The sequence below is a fragment of the Biomphalaria glabrata genome, chromosome 6 (genome assembly GCF_947242115.1).
Source record: "Biomphalaria glabrata chromosome 6, xgBioGlab47.1, whole genome shotgun sequence".
Classification (NCBI taxonomy): Eukaryota; Metazoa; Mollusca; class Gastropoda; family Planorbidae; genus Biomphalaria; species Biomphalaria glabrata.
This window is the reverse complement of record NC_074716.1, coordinates 15,198,588-15,218,953: the sequence shown is the minus strand read 5'-3', so window position 1 is coordinate 15,218,953 and position 20,366 is coordinate 15,198,588. Positions and strand designations below refer to the sequence as shown.

At 30.7% G+C, this 20,366-nt stretch overlaps 1 protein-coding gene across 3 annotated transcripts in view; it reads left to right on the top strand.

The window, feature by feature from the left end:
* LOC106057602 (dynein axonemal heavy chain 1-like) overlaps positions 1-20,366 on the top strand; it is a 57,776-nt gene that overhangs the window by 27,141 nt on the left and 10,269 nt on the right. For all 3 annotated transcript variants that reach the window (XM_013214854.2, XM_013214852.2, XM_013214853.2), the window contains 25 exons: positions 1,375-1,533; positions 2,133-2,246; positions 2,516-2,662; positions 2,797-2,957; positions 3,226-3,383; positions 4,177-4,350; positions 5,053-5,231; positions 5,867-6,100; positions 6,481-6,677; positions 7,479-7,614; positions 7,858-8,066; positions 8,587-8,758; positions 8,941-9,132; positions 9,255-9,374; positions 10,028-10,153; positions 10,675-10,791; positions 11,280-11,486; positions 11,876-12,154; positions 12,490-12,621; positions 13,265-13,510; positions 13,861-14,010; positions 14,372-14,532; positions 15,023-15,248; positions 18,218-18,413; positions 19,914-20,065. In XM_013214854.2, coding sequence (XP_013070308.1) covers positions 1,375-1,533; positions 2,133-2,246; positions 2,516-2,662; positions 2,797-2,957; positions 3,226-3,383; positions 4,177-4,350; positions 5,053-5,231; positions 5,867-6,100; positions 6,481-6,677; positions 7,479-7,614; positions 7,858-8,066; positions 8,587-8,758; positions 8,941-9,132; positions 9,255-9,374; positions 10,028-10,153; positions 10,675-10,791; positions 11,280-11,486; positions 11,876-12,154; positions 12,490-12,621; positions 13,265-13,510; positions 13,861-14,010; positions 14,372-14,532; positions 15,023-15,248; positions 18,218-18,413; positions 19,914-20,065 — 4,344 coding nt within the window. The remainder of the gene's footprint in view (positions 1-1,374; positions 1,534-2,132; positions 2,247-2,515; positions 2,663-2,796; positions 2,958-3,225; positions 3,384-4,176; positions 4,351-5,052; positions 5,232-5,866; positions 6,101-6,480; positions 6,678-7,478; positions 7,615-7,857; positions 8,067-8,586; positions 8,759-8,940; positions 9,133-9,254; positions 9,375-10,027; positions 10,154-10,674; positions 10,792-11,279; positions 11,487-11,875; positions 12,155-12,489; positions 12,622-13,264; positions 13,511-13,860; positions 14,011-14,371; positions 14,533-15,022; positions 15,249-18,217; positions 18,414-19,913; positions 20,066-20,366) is intronic.

Below are 20,366 nucleotides of genomic sequence, written 5' to 3'. Positions count from 1 at the left end.
GGTTTTGATGTAGCAATGTTTGACTTTGTCCATAAAAATACTTTTTTTTTACTTGATAGTAAGTAACTATCAATATTTAGTCCATGTATTTATTTTTATACAGAAATTACAGCTATGATACTTTTCATTGTAGAAAAGACTCTGAAGAAAAAGTTTTTTTATGTTTCTCAGACAAATATGTATCAGAATTTCTGTAAACATTTTCACTTAACTGATTTAAGTGTTAAGTAGACATTTCTTATATTATTTCCCAAAAATTGGCTTTTTCTATACTTATTGGTTGTATATTTAGTCAACTTCTTTGTCAGACTAACAGGCATGTAGTCTATAGTATTCTTTTTTCCAGTAACTTTCCATACTCTGATGTTATAATCTTCAATTGAATTTAAAATATTGTATTACTTTTTTTTTAATAATTAAGTTGCAAACATTAAGATATATTCACATTTTTATCATCTACAAGTATGTAGCCTATTTAAAAACGTTTTCCCCCCTCATTAGTTGTTATGCTGTAATATTTTTTACTTTATATATTGTATATTATTTTATAATTTATCAGAATAATTTTAATTATGATCAGTATGCAAATGATCCTGAACTCCCTGTTATTAGAGAAAAATGTTGATAAAAAGGTTTTAAAAAGTAAGGATACAGAAGAGGTGCATTATATTATTTCTTTGAAGAGGTTTACCATGCACACTTAGTTAACATGAAAACAATATTTACTTTCATATTATTTTATATATTTTTGTATTTTACCCAGCTTCTAATTCCAAGTATAATGAGTTAGGTAAAATTGCAAAACAATTTAATCACTTTGGAATTGAATTTTAATCACCTGATCAAATATAACGTTGTATTGAAAACACATTCATTTGTTTCTAGTTTGCATGAAATTAAATTCTTTTTTTTATTAAGCCATAAGTTTATTTGTACATTTTCATTACTTTTAATTACTTTTAGTTATTATTTTAGTTATTATTTATTATTTATTTCAAATTGAATGATTCTATTTTTTGACAAGTGATTAATTTAGTTATAATTATTCACACTTCTTTAATTTTCTTTTATATAAACAAACTTTGTTCTATTGAATATTGTGTTACACCCTTAGGCTAGTTATTAAAAGATTATTATGGGATCTGAAAAAAATTAGGAAAAGTATTTAATTTATGAATTGAACCACAATATAACTTATATTTTAGTGCTATCCACCTCAACTCAATGTAAACTCTTAAATTCCATGTTTCCATAACAATGAAAGCAGTTGTCTTTCTTTACACTATACAAAATGAGGGTAACGTTTTAGTTTATTGAGTCATTGTAATCTGTATGGAACTATTTATAATGTAAATAAATTTTAACTTTCCACAGGGAGAGCAACCAATCCCTGAATCACGTTTGGCTAGAGTTACAGAACTGATTGAGCCATGGTTTATATTCTCACTTGTGTGGTCTATTGGTGCTACTTGTGACAATGACAGCAGAAAGAAATTCTCCATCTGGCTCAGGGAAAAAATGAAAGAAGCAAATGTAACTGCAGTTTTATAAATGATTTTCAATGTTCATTTGTCTTTATCTTTGTGTTGTTGCACTGGGCCATTATTTATAGCATAAAAGACAACATAATTTTTTAACATGATTTTGTCCTTAGCTCAAAATATCTGTCATAATATGTTTATGTATAAAATCACATCCTAAAAAGTAGTTTCCTACTTCTGACACCAGAGAAGTACTAAAAACACAACAACATAACAACAAACAATGATGAAATACATAAATATAATATCACAATATCAATAAATTCTGTTTTAATCAGAATTAAAATTCAGTTCCCGCCTTCTTTTACAAATAGTGCCTCAAGTCAGGTGCAAAGATTATAAATATCCCAAATGATAAGGCAAACTAATTATATAAGTGTATACAAATGGCATTCTAAATTAACTTTGACAGCAGAACATTGAAGTTTGATACTAAAAGTCATGCTAGCAATGTGCATCATTCTTAATAAAATCTTTTAATGAACTCTTAAACTTCAATACTTTACTTGATTACTTTTCTGTTGAATGTATGCTTGTCTTGATTAAGAAAAATACTGATTTTTAAAATATATTTTTCCCTAACATGTTCAGATTCAGTTAATGTTTCCTGACTCTGGCCTGGTTTATGACTATACATTAGATGATGCTGATATTTGCAGTACTGATGTTTCTAATCTGGATGAAGAAGAGGAAGATTTAAAAAAGGTAAACAGAAAAAAAAAACACCATTTATTTGTATATTAAATCTTGAGCTGATTAGCTGTTTTAAATTTACACTGATGTTAAAAAGTTGTAAATTGCTATTGTGTAATTATAATGTTTATTATTTTTCAATTGATTATTGTGCTTACAAATTATATTCTTGTTAACCCTTAGCCACTAAGACAGTTGACCTTTACATCATCTGCTCTCTTAACTGCTTGTTTTCAAAGAGAAACTTTATTAGCTAAATCTTATTCTGTTTTGTGTTACAGAAAAAGGTTCACTGGAAAAATTGGATGACAACAATGGGGGAGTTCTCCATAGCTCCAGAGACTAAATACTCTGATATTATAGTACCCACTATTGACACAGTTCGTAGTGCCAAGATTTTGGAAATGTTGATTAGCAATAAAAAAACAGTTGAGTATTTGAAATAAGACTTTCACTTCATAGCTATGTTGATAGAAATGTGACATTTCTTGTTTAATTGCTAAGGTATTTTAGCTTCCATTGGCTATAATAATTCTATTACTGACATTTCTATCTCGTTCAGGTTTTGTGTGTTGGTCCCACTGGTACAGGCAAGACACTCACTATTGCTGATAAACTGTCACGCAGCATGCCAAAAGAATATGTCCCAGAATTCATTATTTTTTCAGCCAAGACAAGTGCCAATCAAACTCAGGATTTGGTGGATGGTAAACTTGACAAGAGGTAGGTTTTCTGCTTTCTCTGTTTAGTGAAATTGATAAGTTTTAATCAGGAAGATGACTGATAGATTTCAGACAACTCTAAAGTACTACCTACTATAAACACTAGCTGCCTGTTTTTATTGACTTTTACACACAAACTTCTAAAAATTTTTACAATAATATTTTAAACTTTAGTCTCAGACAAAACTGATGCCAACCCTCCTTTATTCATTTTTCTTTAATTTCTTTCAAAGTTACTCGTACTTAAGATTAATTTTTTTTTCTAACAGGCGTAAAGGTGTTTTTGGTCCTCCTCTGGGCAAATATTTTGTATTTTTTATTGATGATCTAAATATGCCAGCTCTGGAAGTGTATGGAGCCCAGCCTCCAATAGAACTCATCAGACAATACATGGACTTTAAAGGATGGTATGACAGGAAGGCCATTGGTAAGACTTTAGGATCTGGTATTGATGCTGTAGGTGTAATTTGTATTTTAATAGGATTGAAGAATCACTAAATACTTGTCCAAAAAACTATTTCTTCATTTGTCATTTAATAAGGAAATAGAAAAAAAAAATCTTTTTTTAAATACTTTTCTTGGCTACATAACATGTTCATTAACCTTTGACTACAGCAAAGGTAAAATATTTTTTATAATGACTTCATGAAATGCTAGGTCTTAAATTTGTTTTATTATAAAAAAAAACCTTAGAAAATGCTTATATTACCCTTTATGTCTGTGCAATAGAAGATATAAAAAAATTAAATCTGCCTCTCATAATAAAAGTGATTTGATTAGTTTCTCTTGGAATTTAGTATTGGTTTATTATAGGGACTTTGTGTTTTATACATTAGCTTGCTATTTGCTTGTTGTATTTAGTTGTGAATTTTTGATGCAAAATTTGTCACCCATACCCAATCTTATCTTGATAGTAAGATAATTTAAACAGTTTCTTCGAAAAAAAAATTGATTTATTCATATAATTATAGTATGCTAGTCTCATGATAATAACAGATTTCACTAATGTTAAGTTTTGGTAAGCTATTCATTGCATTAAAGAGAACACAGAGAACTTAGGTTTTTTTTTATTTTATAGGAATTAATAAGAGAAGTTTAATAATTCTTTAAATAATCCAATGAATTTTTTGTGTGTTTCTTTTCCTAAGAATAAACTTTGATTTGCAGTTTAAAGATATGCCAATTATATTATTTTTTATTTTTCTATTGCCTTGTTTTAGGTGAATTCCGAAATCTGGTTGATGTAAACTTTGTGTGTGCCATGGGTCCTCCTGGAGGTGGTCGTAACCCTGTGACAGCTCGTCTCCTGAGACATTTCAACTATTTGGCCTTCACAGAAATGGAGGATGACAGCAAAGCCAGAATATTTAAATCTATTCTTGATTCTTGGATGAGTGAGTCCATGAGATTAGTCATAAAATATTTACTTAATTATTGAAGATACCTTGATGAATGAAATATGTAATAAACTTTTACGGACTATAAAATGTATATATTAATTTTTTTAATAATAAAATTTATACTAAAATATATATAGAATAGTCAGCAAACATTGGAAAGTGCTTTACATTTTATTATAAATATTGTATTTCAAATATAAGTGACTGAGAAAAAAGCACATTAATTTTTAAATAGAGAACTTGAGATTTTGTGTTTCGGTTCTTTGTTTAGACTTTACACAAAAACAAAGATGAAGTACTAGAAAAAAATATACAAATGAGTGTATGGTTAGGTTAACTTAGTGCTGCTTGTACTATACCATAAAGTAATAGTACTAGGATAAGTGTTAGAGGTTATGAATAGCACTTTTGTAGTATAGGGCATGTTTATAGCTTTTAAATTATTAACTTCAAAAACAGCATACCCAAACACTTCACAATTTCCTAAAAACTACAAAAATAAATAAATAAATTGAAATGTAGAAATGATGTTCTGAAAGAATAAAGAATTAGTAATTTTGTGTGAGTGTGACATCTAAAAATAATCTTTTAGAAAAATATGGGATTTAAAAAGGGCCTTATTGATATTTACCTATCTTATAGTTAAAAATACCAATAATGATTGGCAACATTTAAATTACATTCTTTATATTGCAGCGACTATGCCCTCTGTAGCTGACTATAGTAAACAGATGGTGGACACTTGTATTTCTATGTACAACAACATACAGACTCAGCTCTTGCCAACTCCAGCTAAATCACATTATACATTCAATCTTAGAGATTTGTCCAAAGTGTTTCAGGGTATGCTCATGTGTCATGCAGAGAGTATAAAGGTTTGTTGTCATTGTCAAATAGAAAACCACATTTCTTGTTTTTGTCAGCCATGATAACCCTGTTTGATTCACTGAGCTCATATTACTATGCCTACTGTGTTTACCATATCCACTATAAACTGTCAGCAAGTCATCCCTATTTTTTTTTTCTAAAGATTTATCATTTCACTATATCAGTAGCTGTAAACAGGGAAAGTAGGAGTAGAAGGGTACCAAATAAATCCTAGTTGGGAATTGTGATGAAGATCAGGTTGTTTGCTCAAAAGGCAAAGAGGCTGTAAGAATTATTCAACTCTATTGGTGATTTGTATTGTTTTACATTTCTTCAGAATGGAAGATTATTGCAGGATGCTGGTAGACAGGCTTTAAACTCAGGACCATTGAGATAACAGTCCTGAGTGCATAACACATGACCCAGCAATCATTCACACATGACCAAGCAATCATTCTTTTTTACTGCACTGAAGACATTAACTTATTAGTTAGACCTTACCAGTTAAATCTTTTTCTTACATGAATTAATTTTCTTGCTTTTGAACATTACAATCTCAACTTTACTTTTGCTAATAACAAGATTGTAACTCTCAGTTTCTCTACAAACTTTAACTTCATGTTTGTCATCAACTTTTCTCCAGGGTCTCAATGATTTGCTGAAACTTTGGTACCATGAAAGCTGTCGTGTCTTTCAAGATCGTCTGGTCAATGATGAAGATCGCAATTGGTTTGAGAACCTACTGAAGGAGAAGATGGAACAAGATTTTCAGACTAAGTTTGATGATGTCATTGTGCAGAAACCAGTGATCTTTGGTGACTTCATGAATGCAAATATGGACCCAAGGCCATACAATTTTATTGAAGATCATAATAAGGTAAGTAGGGAAAAAAAGTTGTTTAAATTTTATCATATGGAAAAGCCAATATTTTGTGGAGTCTAAATTGGATTTTTATTAAGTTTATGACAGCCTGGTTTACCTGTGACTTGGCTGGTGCCAAAATGAATTTGTACTAATCATTTTGCTGGATCTGTGATTTAGACAAGCTTTATCTTCACTGTTGGGTTGAACAGTATATATGGTTGAACAATATATGGTTGAACTACTTATTGTAATATACTCAAATCTTCGGATTAAATATATATTATATCAATACTAACCTAATTATTGTTATACATATTTTACATATATAATTATCAGAAAAAAAAAGAGTTTTTTTTTCAAAAATTTCATGCAATTTCTTTTTCTTTGATCAGCTTGTTAAAGTAATTGAGGAATTTCTGGAAGACTACAATCAGGTAAACACGGCTCAAATGAGACTCGTCTTGTTCATGGATGCTGTCACTCATGTCAGTCGCATTGCCAGGATCATCAGACAACCATTGGGCAATGCTCTTCTTCTAGGCATGGGAGGCAGTGGTCGACAAAGCTTGACAAGACTAGCAGGGCACATGTTAGTTGGATTGTATTTAATTATTATTATTAGTTTTAATCTTGCTCAGTAAATTTAGTTTTAATAGGCTTCTCAAAATAATTCTAATAATAATTATTATTTTCTTCATATTTCATAACAAGTTTATTAGTTAGTTTCATTTTACTTAAATGATTGTCCACCAAATGATCTTCAAAAGGATGGGAAAAAATTTACTGAGTGTTGAAAGCCAATAGAGTCTAGGAACACAAAATGTGCCCTGGCACAATATGGTGGCAGCTATCCAGGCCTGAACTAATTATTGTAGCCCAGTATAGGGCATTACCAAATTAATTCTTACTTTGCAAAGTTTTGGCAAAGAAACTTTTGGCCTTAATATTCTTAATTTAGGGAATTGCTTGTTTTTAATCTGTGTGGAAGCATATACTCATTATGCACATTTTATAGTGGTTGAGAGGCTAAGTACGCTAGAACATGGCTTGGCTTGGCTACTTAATAACACCCGACTCAAGCAGAGTTGTGTTTACTGAGCGCCTAAAGGCAGCACAGGAAACCTTCTCCCACTGGCCCACCAATGAGATTGGACCATTGCGCTTTGAGCATGCTATAAGCATGAAAGTAATGCCATATAAAAGCTATAAAATTATCCTTTGCTTAAAAAAAGGATCAACTGAGTGTCTCAAGCCCTCACACAAAGTTTGACAATGTTTAGTTTATTTTTTTTTTTAAATAAATATTTGTATTTGTTTGTTTCAGAAGCTACTTTTCATCATACTATATTTGCTTCTAGTTTGCTTTAGTTTTGTTTTTTACCTGTTTCAGGACTGAATATGACTGTTTTCAAATTGAATTGTCCAAAAATTATGGCATAGCTGAGTGGAGAGAAGACTTGAGAAAAGTGATGATGAAAGCTGGACTGGAGAACAAGCCTGTAGTCTTTTTATTTAGTGACACACAGGTGGGTTGGGTTCATTTACAGGATACCTGCATAGATACAAATTGATTATAGAAAAAAATAAATTTTAATGTAATGTCTTTTATAAATTGATCCACCTTTTTTTTTTCTTAACTGACCTACATATAAAATAAAAAGTAAATATTTACAAAATTCTTTCCAGAAAAAAATTATTTTAATTTTATTTCTGTGTCACTTTTTTAGTGCTTTATATTGACAAGCTTGATTTGAAATATCTATAATTAGATCAAAAATGAATCTTTCTTGGAAGACATCAATAATATCCTCAATGCTGGTGATGTTCCAAATATTTATGGTTTTGATGAGCTAGAAAAGATCTACACTGACATGAAACCTATGGTTCAAGATATGGGACTGCAACCAACTAAAACCAATTTGTTCTCTGCCTACACCAAATGTGTACGAAATAATTTACACACTGTACTGGCAATGAGGTAATAATGCTATCATATAGGTTAATAGAGCTTTATTGAACAAAATTAAAAACAAGCATAAAATATAATCAGAGATTTATTAAAAACTAAAAACAAGCATTTAGATTAATTAAAGAATCATTAATGACAATGATTTTGATTCTGAAAATTAAGGATGAGTGCAGTGTTTCTCATTACTATGCAAACCCAGTTGTGACCTGCATAGTTTTCCACATCTTGTGCAGACAAATAAGCCATTGTCTACCAGAAACAGTGGCCTATTTATGTATTCTTTTAGTCTTCTTTGCCTGTTACTTTGTGTAAGCTACTTATTGTCTAGGTTATGTGTGATTTGTTATGTAGGCTATGTATGATACATTGTAAATACCATATATTAATTTTTTTTTGACTACATTAGTACATTGTGTAGACTATAGGAGATACATTGTGTAGGGTATTTCCAGATACATTGTGACAACTTTCTGTGATACATTAAATCATTGAGCTTAATTTTTTTAAATTGATTAATTTCTATTTTTAGCCCACTGGGTGAGATATTCCGCGCTCGACTTCGACAGTTCCCAGCTTTAGTCAATTGTTGCACTATAGACTGGTTTAGCCAATGGCCTGCTGATGCTCTGAAATCTGTGGCCATGAGATTTCTAAGTGATATCCCTGACCTTGACACGACAGAAACTGTCATGGAGGGACTGGTCAGTAAATCTTTACTGTAATTGTATATAAGATGTGTTTCATTCATTGTTAAGAATGAAAAGAAAATTAAGTTTGATTTGTTAAAAAATATAAAACTATACCAATGAAGAAGTTCTAAAGTAAAGTTTTAGTTTTAAGAGACGTTCTAAAAAAGTCAAATAATTTTTTATGTATTTTTTAGGTGTCAATGTGCCAGGTCATTCATGAGTCAGTCACAGTGAACTCTGCCAAGTTCCTGGCAGAGATGTCACGTCATAATTATGTCACTCCAACAAGCTACCTGGAGCTGTTAGGAATATTTTCCAAACTAGTAGGCATGAAGAAAATGGAGTTGACAACAGCCAGAAAAAGACTCAAGACTGGTTTAGACAAAGTAGGCTATTCATAGTTTTGAGATACTGCTTTTTTTTCAAATGGATATATCTTGCTGAAATTTAGTATAATGTGTGACAAATTGTCAAGTGCCTTTAAAATGTTTTCCTTATTATTTGATAGCTGCTGACAACAGCTGATGAAGTTGGTAAACTACAAGAAGAGTTGGCAACTATGAGACCTTTGCTGGAGGAAGCTGTAAAAGAATCAATAACTACCATGGAGAAAATTTCAAAAGATACAGTAAGTTAATGTTTAGTTTTGTTTTTGTTACTCCAGTAATGGTCTTTTTTTTTTAAATCATTTAAATAAATGTATAAATCTAGTTGTAAAAATGATAAAAGGTAGTATACATTTATCAGTGTATTAGTTACTACTTTATTGAAATTTTCCATAAAATTCCCAACCAAAAAGAGATAATTCTTTAAAAAATTCATTATTTATTTTGTTTTTCAATTTTATTTTCAATAAAAAATAAAAAGCAACACACACACAAATTAAAAAATAGAACAATAAATAACATTTCATAAAATATGTCCACTCTTAATTATTAGCTTTTATACAGTAAAGTATGGGCAATGAAGAAAGGGTTTAGCTACTAGATTTTAAATCAAAATAGCTATAAATATTCTATTTTTATTAGTACAAAAAATTAGACAGAATCATATCTTTATTGTTTTGATGTTTCTATACAGTTCTAGCTATAAAAAAAAATAATTTAAAATATTAATAATGAATGCTATTGTATTAGAAGTTAACCTTAAATATCATATTTGGAAATAATGGATATCATACTTTAATAAATGTTTCAATTCTTATTTATAACCATTTATTTTTAATGAATTTATTGATAGATAGTAGAAGAAATTAAAACTTTTTTTTTTGTTTTCCAACAGAAAATAGCAGAAGAGACCAAAGCAGTTGTTCAGAAAGAAGAGGAACAAGCTACAAAGAAAGCTATTGAGACACAAGCAATAGCAGATGATGCTCAGAGAGATCTTAATGAAGCCCTTCCAGCTCTAGTAAATAGATTCAATGTTCATGTATTTTGTTTTAAGGTCTAGTTTTTATAGAGTGACTGACTAGGGGAAGTAATATATACAAATAATTGTTGGTAGTCACCATCCAGGCTTTTCACTACCTAGTGTAATAATGATTTAAGAAACTAATTGCCTTCATTCTGCGTGCCTAGACTACTACACAGTGTAAGGAAATACTTTTTTTTTTTTGCTTTTATTTTAATATTCATCTTTGAAAATTCCATTGTCTTGAAAAATGTGTGTAGCATTGGCATAAATTGTGGAAATTGTGCCCATCTTGTGTATAAACATTTGAATACATTCATCTACAATAGCTTGAAGTAAATTTGGAACTAAAGGCCTCTTTCCAACATCTGGTGTTGTGTTGATCCCCATCATCACATAGTAGGGTTTAGTCCTCATGTCATCACTTAATTTTCATTGAACAACTGTATATAATTATTTTTCTATTTTGTAATAGTCTGCTGCCAGAGTATAATAATTGGATTTGTTTTGGCCTTCAGGATGCTGCCTTGGCCAGTTTGAAATCCTTGACCAGAGTGGATGTAGTTGAGGTCAGAGCACTGCAGAGACCACCTGATGGTGTCAGGCTTGTTATTGAAGCTGTATGCATTATGAAGGTCAGGCCAGCATGTTCACATCACTTGTTATTTTTCAATGAATTGAAATTGTATCTCTTAATTTAATTTTCATTTATTTTCAATTTTAGAAAAATCATAATTTATTAATTAATTTTTTTTTAAATTTTTATATATAGCTCCTCCTTTGTGGTCGAAGATGAGCACATTTCTCATTTCCTATGGACTTGAAGATGACTGTAAGGTCCAATCTTCACTTTCAAAAGCCGCTGCATATGTGGCATGGGTTGGTTAGGTCAGTTGCAGATAGGCCTGCTTCTTCTCTCAGAAGTCATTTGGGAAGGTGATTGTCTGGCATGCGGACTACATGTCCTGCCCATCGAAGAATTTTTATATGAAATAGATTGCCCCATTTCATTTGTTTAGGCATATTTGGGCACCTGTTTCTATAGAGTCATTGTGATCTATGTATTTATTGAATTACTTGTGTCTTTATTCATCTATCTTTTCATTGTATTTCATGTATTCAGGGAGTAAAAGCTAAGAAAGTTGCTGGTGATAAACCTGGCACAAAAGTGGAAGACTTCTGGGAAGTTGGCAGAGCTCTACTTCAAGATCCAACCAAATTTTTAGAAAGTTTGTTCAAATATGACAAAGATAATATTCCAGATGAGGTTATTAAAAAGATTCAGCCATATATTGATGATGAATCATTCACTCCTGCAGCTATTGCTAAGGTAACAGATAGTCTGCTGCTGTGAATAAACACAATTTTAGACTTTGAAAAATAGGTTTGGGAAAAGTTATTTTGTTTTAACAGCCATGCCAGTAATCCTAAAAAATACTTTTATAAGTCCTCCTTATCAATTTCATTTGTATAGCTGCTATTTGATTTTTTTTTTTAAGTTTTTTATTATCAACATTATATAAGAATACATTCTTTATAACTATGGCGTTAGCTTTTTTTTATGCTAAAGCCCCTTTTATCCAATTCAGTTTAGTGGTATCTTTATCTGTTTTCAGTACATTGTTAACTTTGCCATTTATTCCCCTTTAGATCATTTCAGCTGTATTTGCTTATCACTATATTGTTAAACTTTTTAACCCAGTAATTGTTTATCTGCAGGTTTCTAAAGCCTGTACCTCCATATGCCAGTGGGTCCGTGCTATGCACAAGTATCATTTTGTTGCCAGGACTGTGGCCCCAAAGAGGGAGAAGCTAAGAATAGCCCAGGAAGACCTGGCTGAAACACAGAGAGTGCTGGATGCAGCCAAGTCTAGACTAAAGGAAGTGGAAGAAGGTCTAGCAACACTTCAGGCTAAGTATGATGACTGTGTGAGGAAGAAAGATGAACTAGAGAACAAGTGCAAGGAATGTGAAGCCAGATTGATTAGAGCAGACAAGGTAAAACAACCTGAGACTAATTGCTCTGTACATTTAGCAATACTGAACTGTTTTTAAAAAAGCTTTTGCTTCTGAAAACTGATTTTTTTTATTGATTTGTAATAATAATACTTATAAAAAACACATATGTAAAAAAAAAATACATCTGAATTTTTAGACTCAAAGAAACCAACGTAATGAGTCAAATAATTGAAATTTTCTATTAATTTTAGGTTTAGAAAATATGAAATAACAAAAAGGATTTACTTAACATGCAATCTATTTTTGTTTCAAATATATAGTAAAATAATATGTTTGGTCTTATTTAAAATCATTGTACTTCTCTGATTCCTCAGCTGATAGGAGGTCTAGCTGATGAAAAGGACAGGTGGAAAATTGCAGTTGGTAATTTGGAGAAGATCATTGACAACATTGTTGGTGATGTGTTAGTGTCTTCAGCTTACATTGCATACCTAGGACCATTTACTGTAAGATTTTTCAAGATCTTAAGATTATTTTACAAGAAACACAAATAGACAATACAAGCATTACATTATTTGTTTGTATGCATGAGAATGGCCCACAGAATGAGGATAGAACTTGAACTAGATAAATTGAGCTGTAGTAGTTCTCTTTCTAAATTTCTGATAAGCTATAGTCACTAAGTTGTTAAATAAAAATTCAAATTGTATAACAAAGTTGAATCTTGTGCAAGCTTACCATATAAAGACCATTTAGATGAAAAAAATACAAAGATTTCCTAATAAATTAACTTAAAATTAAAAAACAAATATGCAAAAGTTAAAAATTCATCATTTTATAGAATTAAGCTCAACATTAAAAACTGAAAACTGTCAGGAATTTTTTAAAATCTTACTTTGCTTATAGCTACAAAAATATTTACTAACTTCTCAACCATTCTGTGGATTATTATCAGATTTATGAAATCCCATTTTGCTTATAAATACAAATACAATCTATTAACTCTTCAATCATTTTGTGGACTATCTTCTCAACTGTAAAATCTCACTTTGCATATAGTTCATGCTAGAAATAACATTTACTAACCTTTCAACCATGTTGTAGACTATCATCTTAGTTATAACAGTAAAGATTTAATTCCTTTGCCAGGGAGACTATCGTAACAACATGGTTAGCAACTGGGTGATCAAGTTAGACGAGTGTCATGTACCACGCACAGAGGAGCCATCTCTAGTAGGCACCATGAGTGACCCAGTCAAAATACGCAGTTGGCAAATAGCTGGTCTGCCTAAAGATAACTTGTCTGTAGAGAATGGTGTGATTGTGCAGTTTTCACGCCGCTGGCCACTTTTCATTGATCCTCAGGGTCAAGCCAACCGATGGGTTAAAAATATGGTATGTTTTCTTTTAGTCATATTTAAAGTTAAAATATGTTCAGTATATCTGTTAAGTTTTTAAAAACATTTTTGAAAACATTTACATTTAATAATAAAATAAATTTATTTAACATATTTAGCAGCAAAAAAAACCAACCCGTTGTCATAAACAAAAAAAAAAAAAAAACTTGCTTGCAGAAGTTCTCAGTTTTCGATGTACAAATATAGTATTTTAAATTCTTTGAATAAATAAAATTGTTGTTTAAAGTTTTCTATGAAAAATTAATCTTTCATTCTCATAAAAAAAAAACTAAAATAGTTTAATCAAATTTATTTCAAACTTAAATCTATCAATATGTTTTAAAACAGGAAAAAGATGCAGGCTTGGATATCATAAAGCTCTCTGACAAAGACTTCCTTCGTAGTTTAGAAAATGCAGTCAGATTTGGAAAGCCATGTCTTCTTGAGAACATCAGCACTGAACTCGACCCAGCTCTTGAACCCATTCTACTCAGACAGGTTATTTAAGCACATTTGTACGGCATTAATGTATAGTAGCAATATAGAATTTGAAAAGCTATAAATGTAATTTTAAGTTTATATAAACTACAATGACATAAGCATAATTTCAAAGTAATTATTATTTAACAAATATTTAAAAAAAAACAAAGCTAAAAAATCTCTTTTTTTTTACATTATCAATCACACCACTTAAATATCAACCCCACATTCAGCATTATTTATATTTTTACATTGATTCACTAAGCCAAAACTAAAAACTAAAGGTACAATTTCTGCTGTCATGAAAGTGATTGTCATCCATTTTATTCTTTTCATTAACTGTATCTTTACACTAAAATATTTTGTATCTAAATGCCAGACATTCAAACAACAAGGCAGCACTGTGATCAAGCTGGGAGATGCAGTGATTCCATATCATGATGACTTCAAGTTTTACATGACAACCAAGTTACCTAACCCACATTACACACCAGAGGTCTCCACCAAGGTCACATTGGTCAACTTTACATTGTCACCCAGGTACTGCACTTTTTGTTCTTCATCAAATCACCCTTTCAAATGTGTACATAGCACACCTGTTTTGTGCCACTGCTGCTGCATCAAATTTTTGGGAGGAGAAGCCAAGGAAGGGGGCTGAATAAAAATTCACATAAACATTTTTCTTTTATCATATTGTATTAAAAATCAATTATCTCATGAAGCAATACTTTGTTTTAAGTGATTGATATATTTTTAAATAATAGAAAAATTGACAGAGGGGCTCATTAATCTTGGTTGGTTATAAACCTAGGAGAAGGAAAACTGTAAATCTAAACCCCTGTTAGCATGTAACTATACCCAAACATGGCTTCTGAAGTCAACCAGGAGGAGAAATTAGAATGTAATGTCTCTTAGGCAGCTTGCAGTACATGGTGCTTCATGTAATCTTCAAACTTGGAGAAAAAAAAAAGTCTCATTCTTGTGTTACCTTGACATTGTAATCATGAAGTTGTCTTCTGCTTATTTTCAGTGGCCTCGAGGATCAACTGCTGGGCATTGTAGTGGCTGAGGAGAGACCAGATCTTGAAGATGCCAAGAACCAGCTGATTGTGAACAATGCCAAAATGAAACAAGAACTCAAGGAGATAGAGGACCGCATCCTTTTAAGACTGAGTTCTTCTGAGGGTAGCCCTGTAGATGACATTGACCTTATTCAGACTCTGGAAGCATCAAAAATAAAATCACAAGAAATTACTGTAAGTTAGCAATCTTCTTTGGACTTAATTACAAATTCTGCTATTTGTTTCTGAATTCCTTTTGCTATTAATCTAGAGACTTCTAAATTTGGTGGTTTCACTATTTAGATGTTGTGGCATAGAGCTTGGTCTAGTATTGTTTCCATCTAAAATACAAAGGCTGACAGTGTAGTCTTTTCTTTATTGAATATTTTTACACTAAACAATGTGAGAGATGCTAAATAAAACTTTTATGTCAACAATAAAGTATAATAAATTGAGCTACAGAAGGAAGAGCTTACAAAATTTGATTCTGATGTTTTAAAAAGTGCAGAAAAATTATCATATTATTTTTTAAAAACATAACTCATTAACCTTACCTTCATTAACCTTACCTTCATTAACCTTACCTTCATTAACCTTACCTTCATTAACCTTACCTTCATTAACCTTACCTTTATTAACCTTACCTTCATTAACCTTACCTTTATTAACCTTATCTTCATTAACCTTACCTTTATTAACCTTACCTTCATTAACCTTACCTTTATTAACCTTACCTTCATTAACCTTACCTTTATTAACCTTACCTTCATTAACCTTACCTTCATTAACCTTACCTTTATTAACCTTACCTTCATTAACCTTACCTTTATTAACCTTACCTTCATTAACCTTACCTTTATTAACCTTACCTTCATTAACCTTATCTTTATTAACCTTACCTTCATTAACCTTACCTTTATTAACCTTACCTTCATTAACCTTACCTTCATTAACCTTACCTTTATTAACCTTACCTTCATTAACCTTACCTTTATTAACCTTACCTTTATTAACCTTACCTTCATTAACCTTACCTTTATTAACCTTACCTTCATTAACCTTACCTTTACTAACCTTACCTTCATTAACCTTACCTTTATTAACCTTACCTTCATTAACCTTACCTTTATTAACCTTACCTTTATTAACCTTACCTTCATTAACCTTACCTTTATTAACCTTACCTTCATTAACCTTACCTTTATTAACCTTACCTTCATTAACCTTACCTTTATTAACCTTACCTTTATTAACCTTACCTTCATTAACCTTACCTTTATTAACCTTACCTTCATTAACCTTACCTTCATTAACCTTACCTTCATTAACCTTACCTTTATTAACCTTACCTTCATTAACCTTACCTTTATTAACCTTACCTTCATTAACCTTACCTTTATTAACCTTACCTTCATTAACCTTACCTTCATTAACCTTACCTTCATTAACCTTACCTTTATTAACCTTACCTTCATTAACCTTACCTTTATTAACCTTACCTTCATTAACCTTACCTTTATTAACCTTACCTTCATTAACCTTACCTTTATTAACCTTACCTTCATTAACCTTACCTTTATTAACCTTACCTTCATTAACCTTACCTTTATTAACCTTACCTTCATTAACCTTACCTTTATTAACCTTACCTTCATTAACCTTACCTTTATTAACCTTACCTTCATTAACCTTACCTTCATTAACCTTACCTTCATTAACTTACCTTTATTAACCTTACCTTCAATAACCTTACCTTCATTAACCTTACCTTCATTAACCTTACCTTCATTAACCTTACCTTTATTAACCTTACCTTTATTAACCTTACCTTTATTAACCTAACCTTCATTAACCTTACCTTTATTAACCTTACCTTCATTAACCTTACCTTCATTAACCTTACCTTTATTAACCTTACCTTCATTAACCTTACCTTTATTAACCTTACCTTCATTAACCTTACCTTTATTAACCTTACCTTCATTAACCTTACCTTCATTAACCTTACCTTCATTAACCTTACCTTCATTAACCTTACCTTTATTAACCTTACCTTCATTAACCTTACCTTTATTAACCTTACCTTCATTAACCTTACCTTCATTAACCTTACCTTTATTAACCTTACCTTCATTAACCTTACCTTCATTAACCTTACCTTCATTAACCTTACCTTTATTAACCTTACCTTCATTAACCTTACCTTTATTAACCTTACCTTTATTAACCTTACCTTCATTAACCTTACCTTTATTAACCTTACCTTTATTAACCTTACCTTTATTAACCTTACCTTCATTAACCTTATCTTTATTAACCTTACCTTTATTAACCTTACCTTTATTAACCTTACCTTTATTAACCTTACCTTCATTAACCTTACCTTTATTAACCTTACCTTCATTAACCTTACCTTTATTAACCTTACCTTTATTAACCTTACCTTTATTAACCTTACCTTTATTAACCTTACCTTTATTAACCTTACCTTCATTAACCTTACCTTTATTAACCTTACCTTTATTAACCTTACCTTCATTAACCTTACCTTTATTAACCTTACCTTTATTAACCTTACCTTCATTAACTTTACCTTCATTAACCTTATCTTTATTAACCTTACCTTCATTAACCTTACCTTTATTAACCTTACCTTTATTCTGTACCTGGGACACACCAAAAAGCTAGCTACTTATAGTTTTTTGGTCCTAGGTGAAAATCTCTAATAAATCTTAAGATTTAAAAAAAAAATCTTGTTTTATGGATTTTCTTTCTCTCTGTCTATATATATTCTGTTCCAATCATCATCTCCCTTGCCTTTTGAACCTATTTTATTTCAATGCAGTCTCATGGAAATTTCATGTTGGGTTGTTAAGGGGTATATAACTCTAGTACTGTCTTGGAAATTATTCATTGGCACTTGTCACATTTTTTATTACCTTAACAAAATTAATACCTTTGCTATTTTAAAGTTGTTTGTAATGTTTATAATATATTGTTTCATTCATTGCAAATAAATGCTTTTAAATTATAGATATAGATTATATATTTACATTTTTTTTCTTTTGTATATTTAGAGCTACTAACATAATACACTCTTTAAAAAATTAAAGATTAGAAAATTCAATCGTAAATTTTTCTGATTTTTTAATTGAGTTGTTTAGGCTAAAGTACTAATTGCTGAGCAGACAGAGAGAGACATTGACCAGACCAGGTCCCAGTACATTCCCGTGGCAGTGAACACCCAGATCTTGTTCTTCTGTGTAGCCGATATGGCCAATATTGATCCTATGTACCAGTACTCCTTAGAGTGGTTCATTACCATTTTCTTGGGTGGCATTTCCCAGGCAGAGAGAGCAGGTAACTCTTTGTGAAATATTTGTCATCAATTTAAATTTTCTTGGCTGCATTTAAGTTTTAAGGAATACTGACTTTTGTTGTTGTTTTTTTTTTGGTTTTATTTTGGTTTTATTTTTAAATCTACTAACAGAAGTAAAAGAAAATCACTTAGGAATTGCTTTACTTTATTTGTATATTCGTCAACACATATATGATAGCAAACATTAGTCATCCCTAAACAACTAAACACTACCTGGGATTTTCAAAACACATCAGATATTTTACAAAGAGAATTAGATGAATTACAGAAATGGGAATCAAATTGGAGCATGTCTTTCCACACAGAAAAATGTCAGTTGTTAAGTGTAACAAAAAAACTAAAACAAATTAATTCCACTTATCTTATTCATGGCAAACCAGTAACACAGATTAAAAACGCAAAATACCTAGGTGTTATAATAAATGAAAAACTGTCATGGAATCCACATATTGATGAAACTATAAAAAAAATCAAACAAAGCATTAGGAATTATTAAAAGAAATTTCTATAAATCAAATAAGAACATAAAACTAAAATGTTATTTAACCTTGGTTAGGCCAATAATAGAATATGCATCCTCTGTTTGGGACCCCTCAACTCAAGATAACATTAAGAAACTGGAACAGACACAAAATAGAGCAGTGAGATTCATAACAAATGAATATTCACACTTAACCAGAGTAACACCTTTAGTAAAATCACTAAATTTAGAAAGCCTTCAGGATAGAAGACTTAGAAGTAAAGTAGCAATTATACATAAAACACTGAACCATAATATAATCTTCAAATACAAAAACAAAATTTAATAAAATACTCTGAAAGACACAAAGATAGACACACATTCCTCGTCCCATATGCTAGGACAAATTTGTACAAATACTTCTTCTTCCCTAGTGGTATTAGAGCATGGAATGGGTTGCCTGATCTAGCCAGGAAAACCAGTGACTTGGCAGAATTTAAGTCATTGGTTAATATGTATGACTAAATGCATGACGCGTAGGGCGTAGTCATCTTCTTTTTTGAAGTAACGTCTGTATTATATAAGATAAGATAAGACATCTGAACATTAATTAGGGTTACCCTGAAACACTGTTTTTAAAATGACATGACCCAAGACCTCAGAACACTAATGTAGATTAAAATTTCAGTATGGCTAGAGAATATAAATAATTATAAATAAAGCACATTAATAATAAATTTAATTTTTATTCAATAGTCAGAACGAATTTTAATGAAAAACAAAAACTGATTATTTTAAATTATAATAAACTAAACTTCCCCCAATACTAGAGCATTCAAGCACAATTTTTATGTTTTAACAATTAAATAAATATTGATTGAAAAAACTTCTACTATGGACTGTCTCAAATACTTTGTAAAATTAAGAAAATTCTCAAAGTAATTTGATTTTTTCAGCTTCCACTTTTTGTGATTATGTTAGAGGACAATATGAATAAGTAAATTGATTTCTATTCCCTCAGACAATATTCCTCAAAGGATCAAGAACATCAACAACTACTTCACTTACAGTCTCTACTCTAATGTCTGCCGCAGCTTGTTTGAAAAGCACAAGTTACTCTTTGCCTTCCTTCTGTGTGTCCGCATACAGACTCATCAAGGGATCATTGACTTGGTTAGTGTAATTAAGCTGTATCAAAGTACTAGGTCTACATAAAAGATATGTGAGATAGATTTTGGCAGTAGTAAGTTGGGATGGGGTTGTGGCCTTACAGTAAACATAATGCACTAAGAGACTTGGCAATTACAAAAGCCCAAACCATTAAAATCATTCATGGGAATTTTTATCTTTAAATTTATGAGCCAATGCACTGCCTACACTGATGAGACCAACAATTTCAATTACAAGAACAAACAAATTTATAATACATGTAATGGTAGCTCTTATAAGGTTTCTTTAAAAAAAAACATGTTGA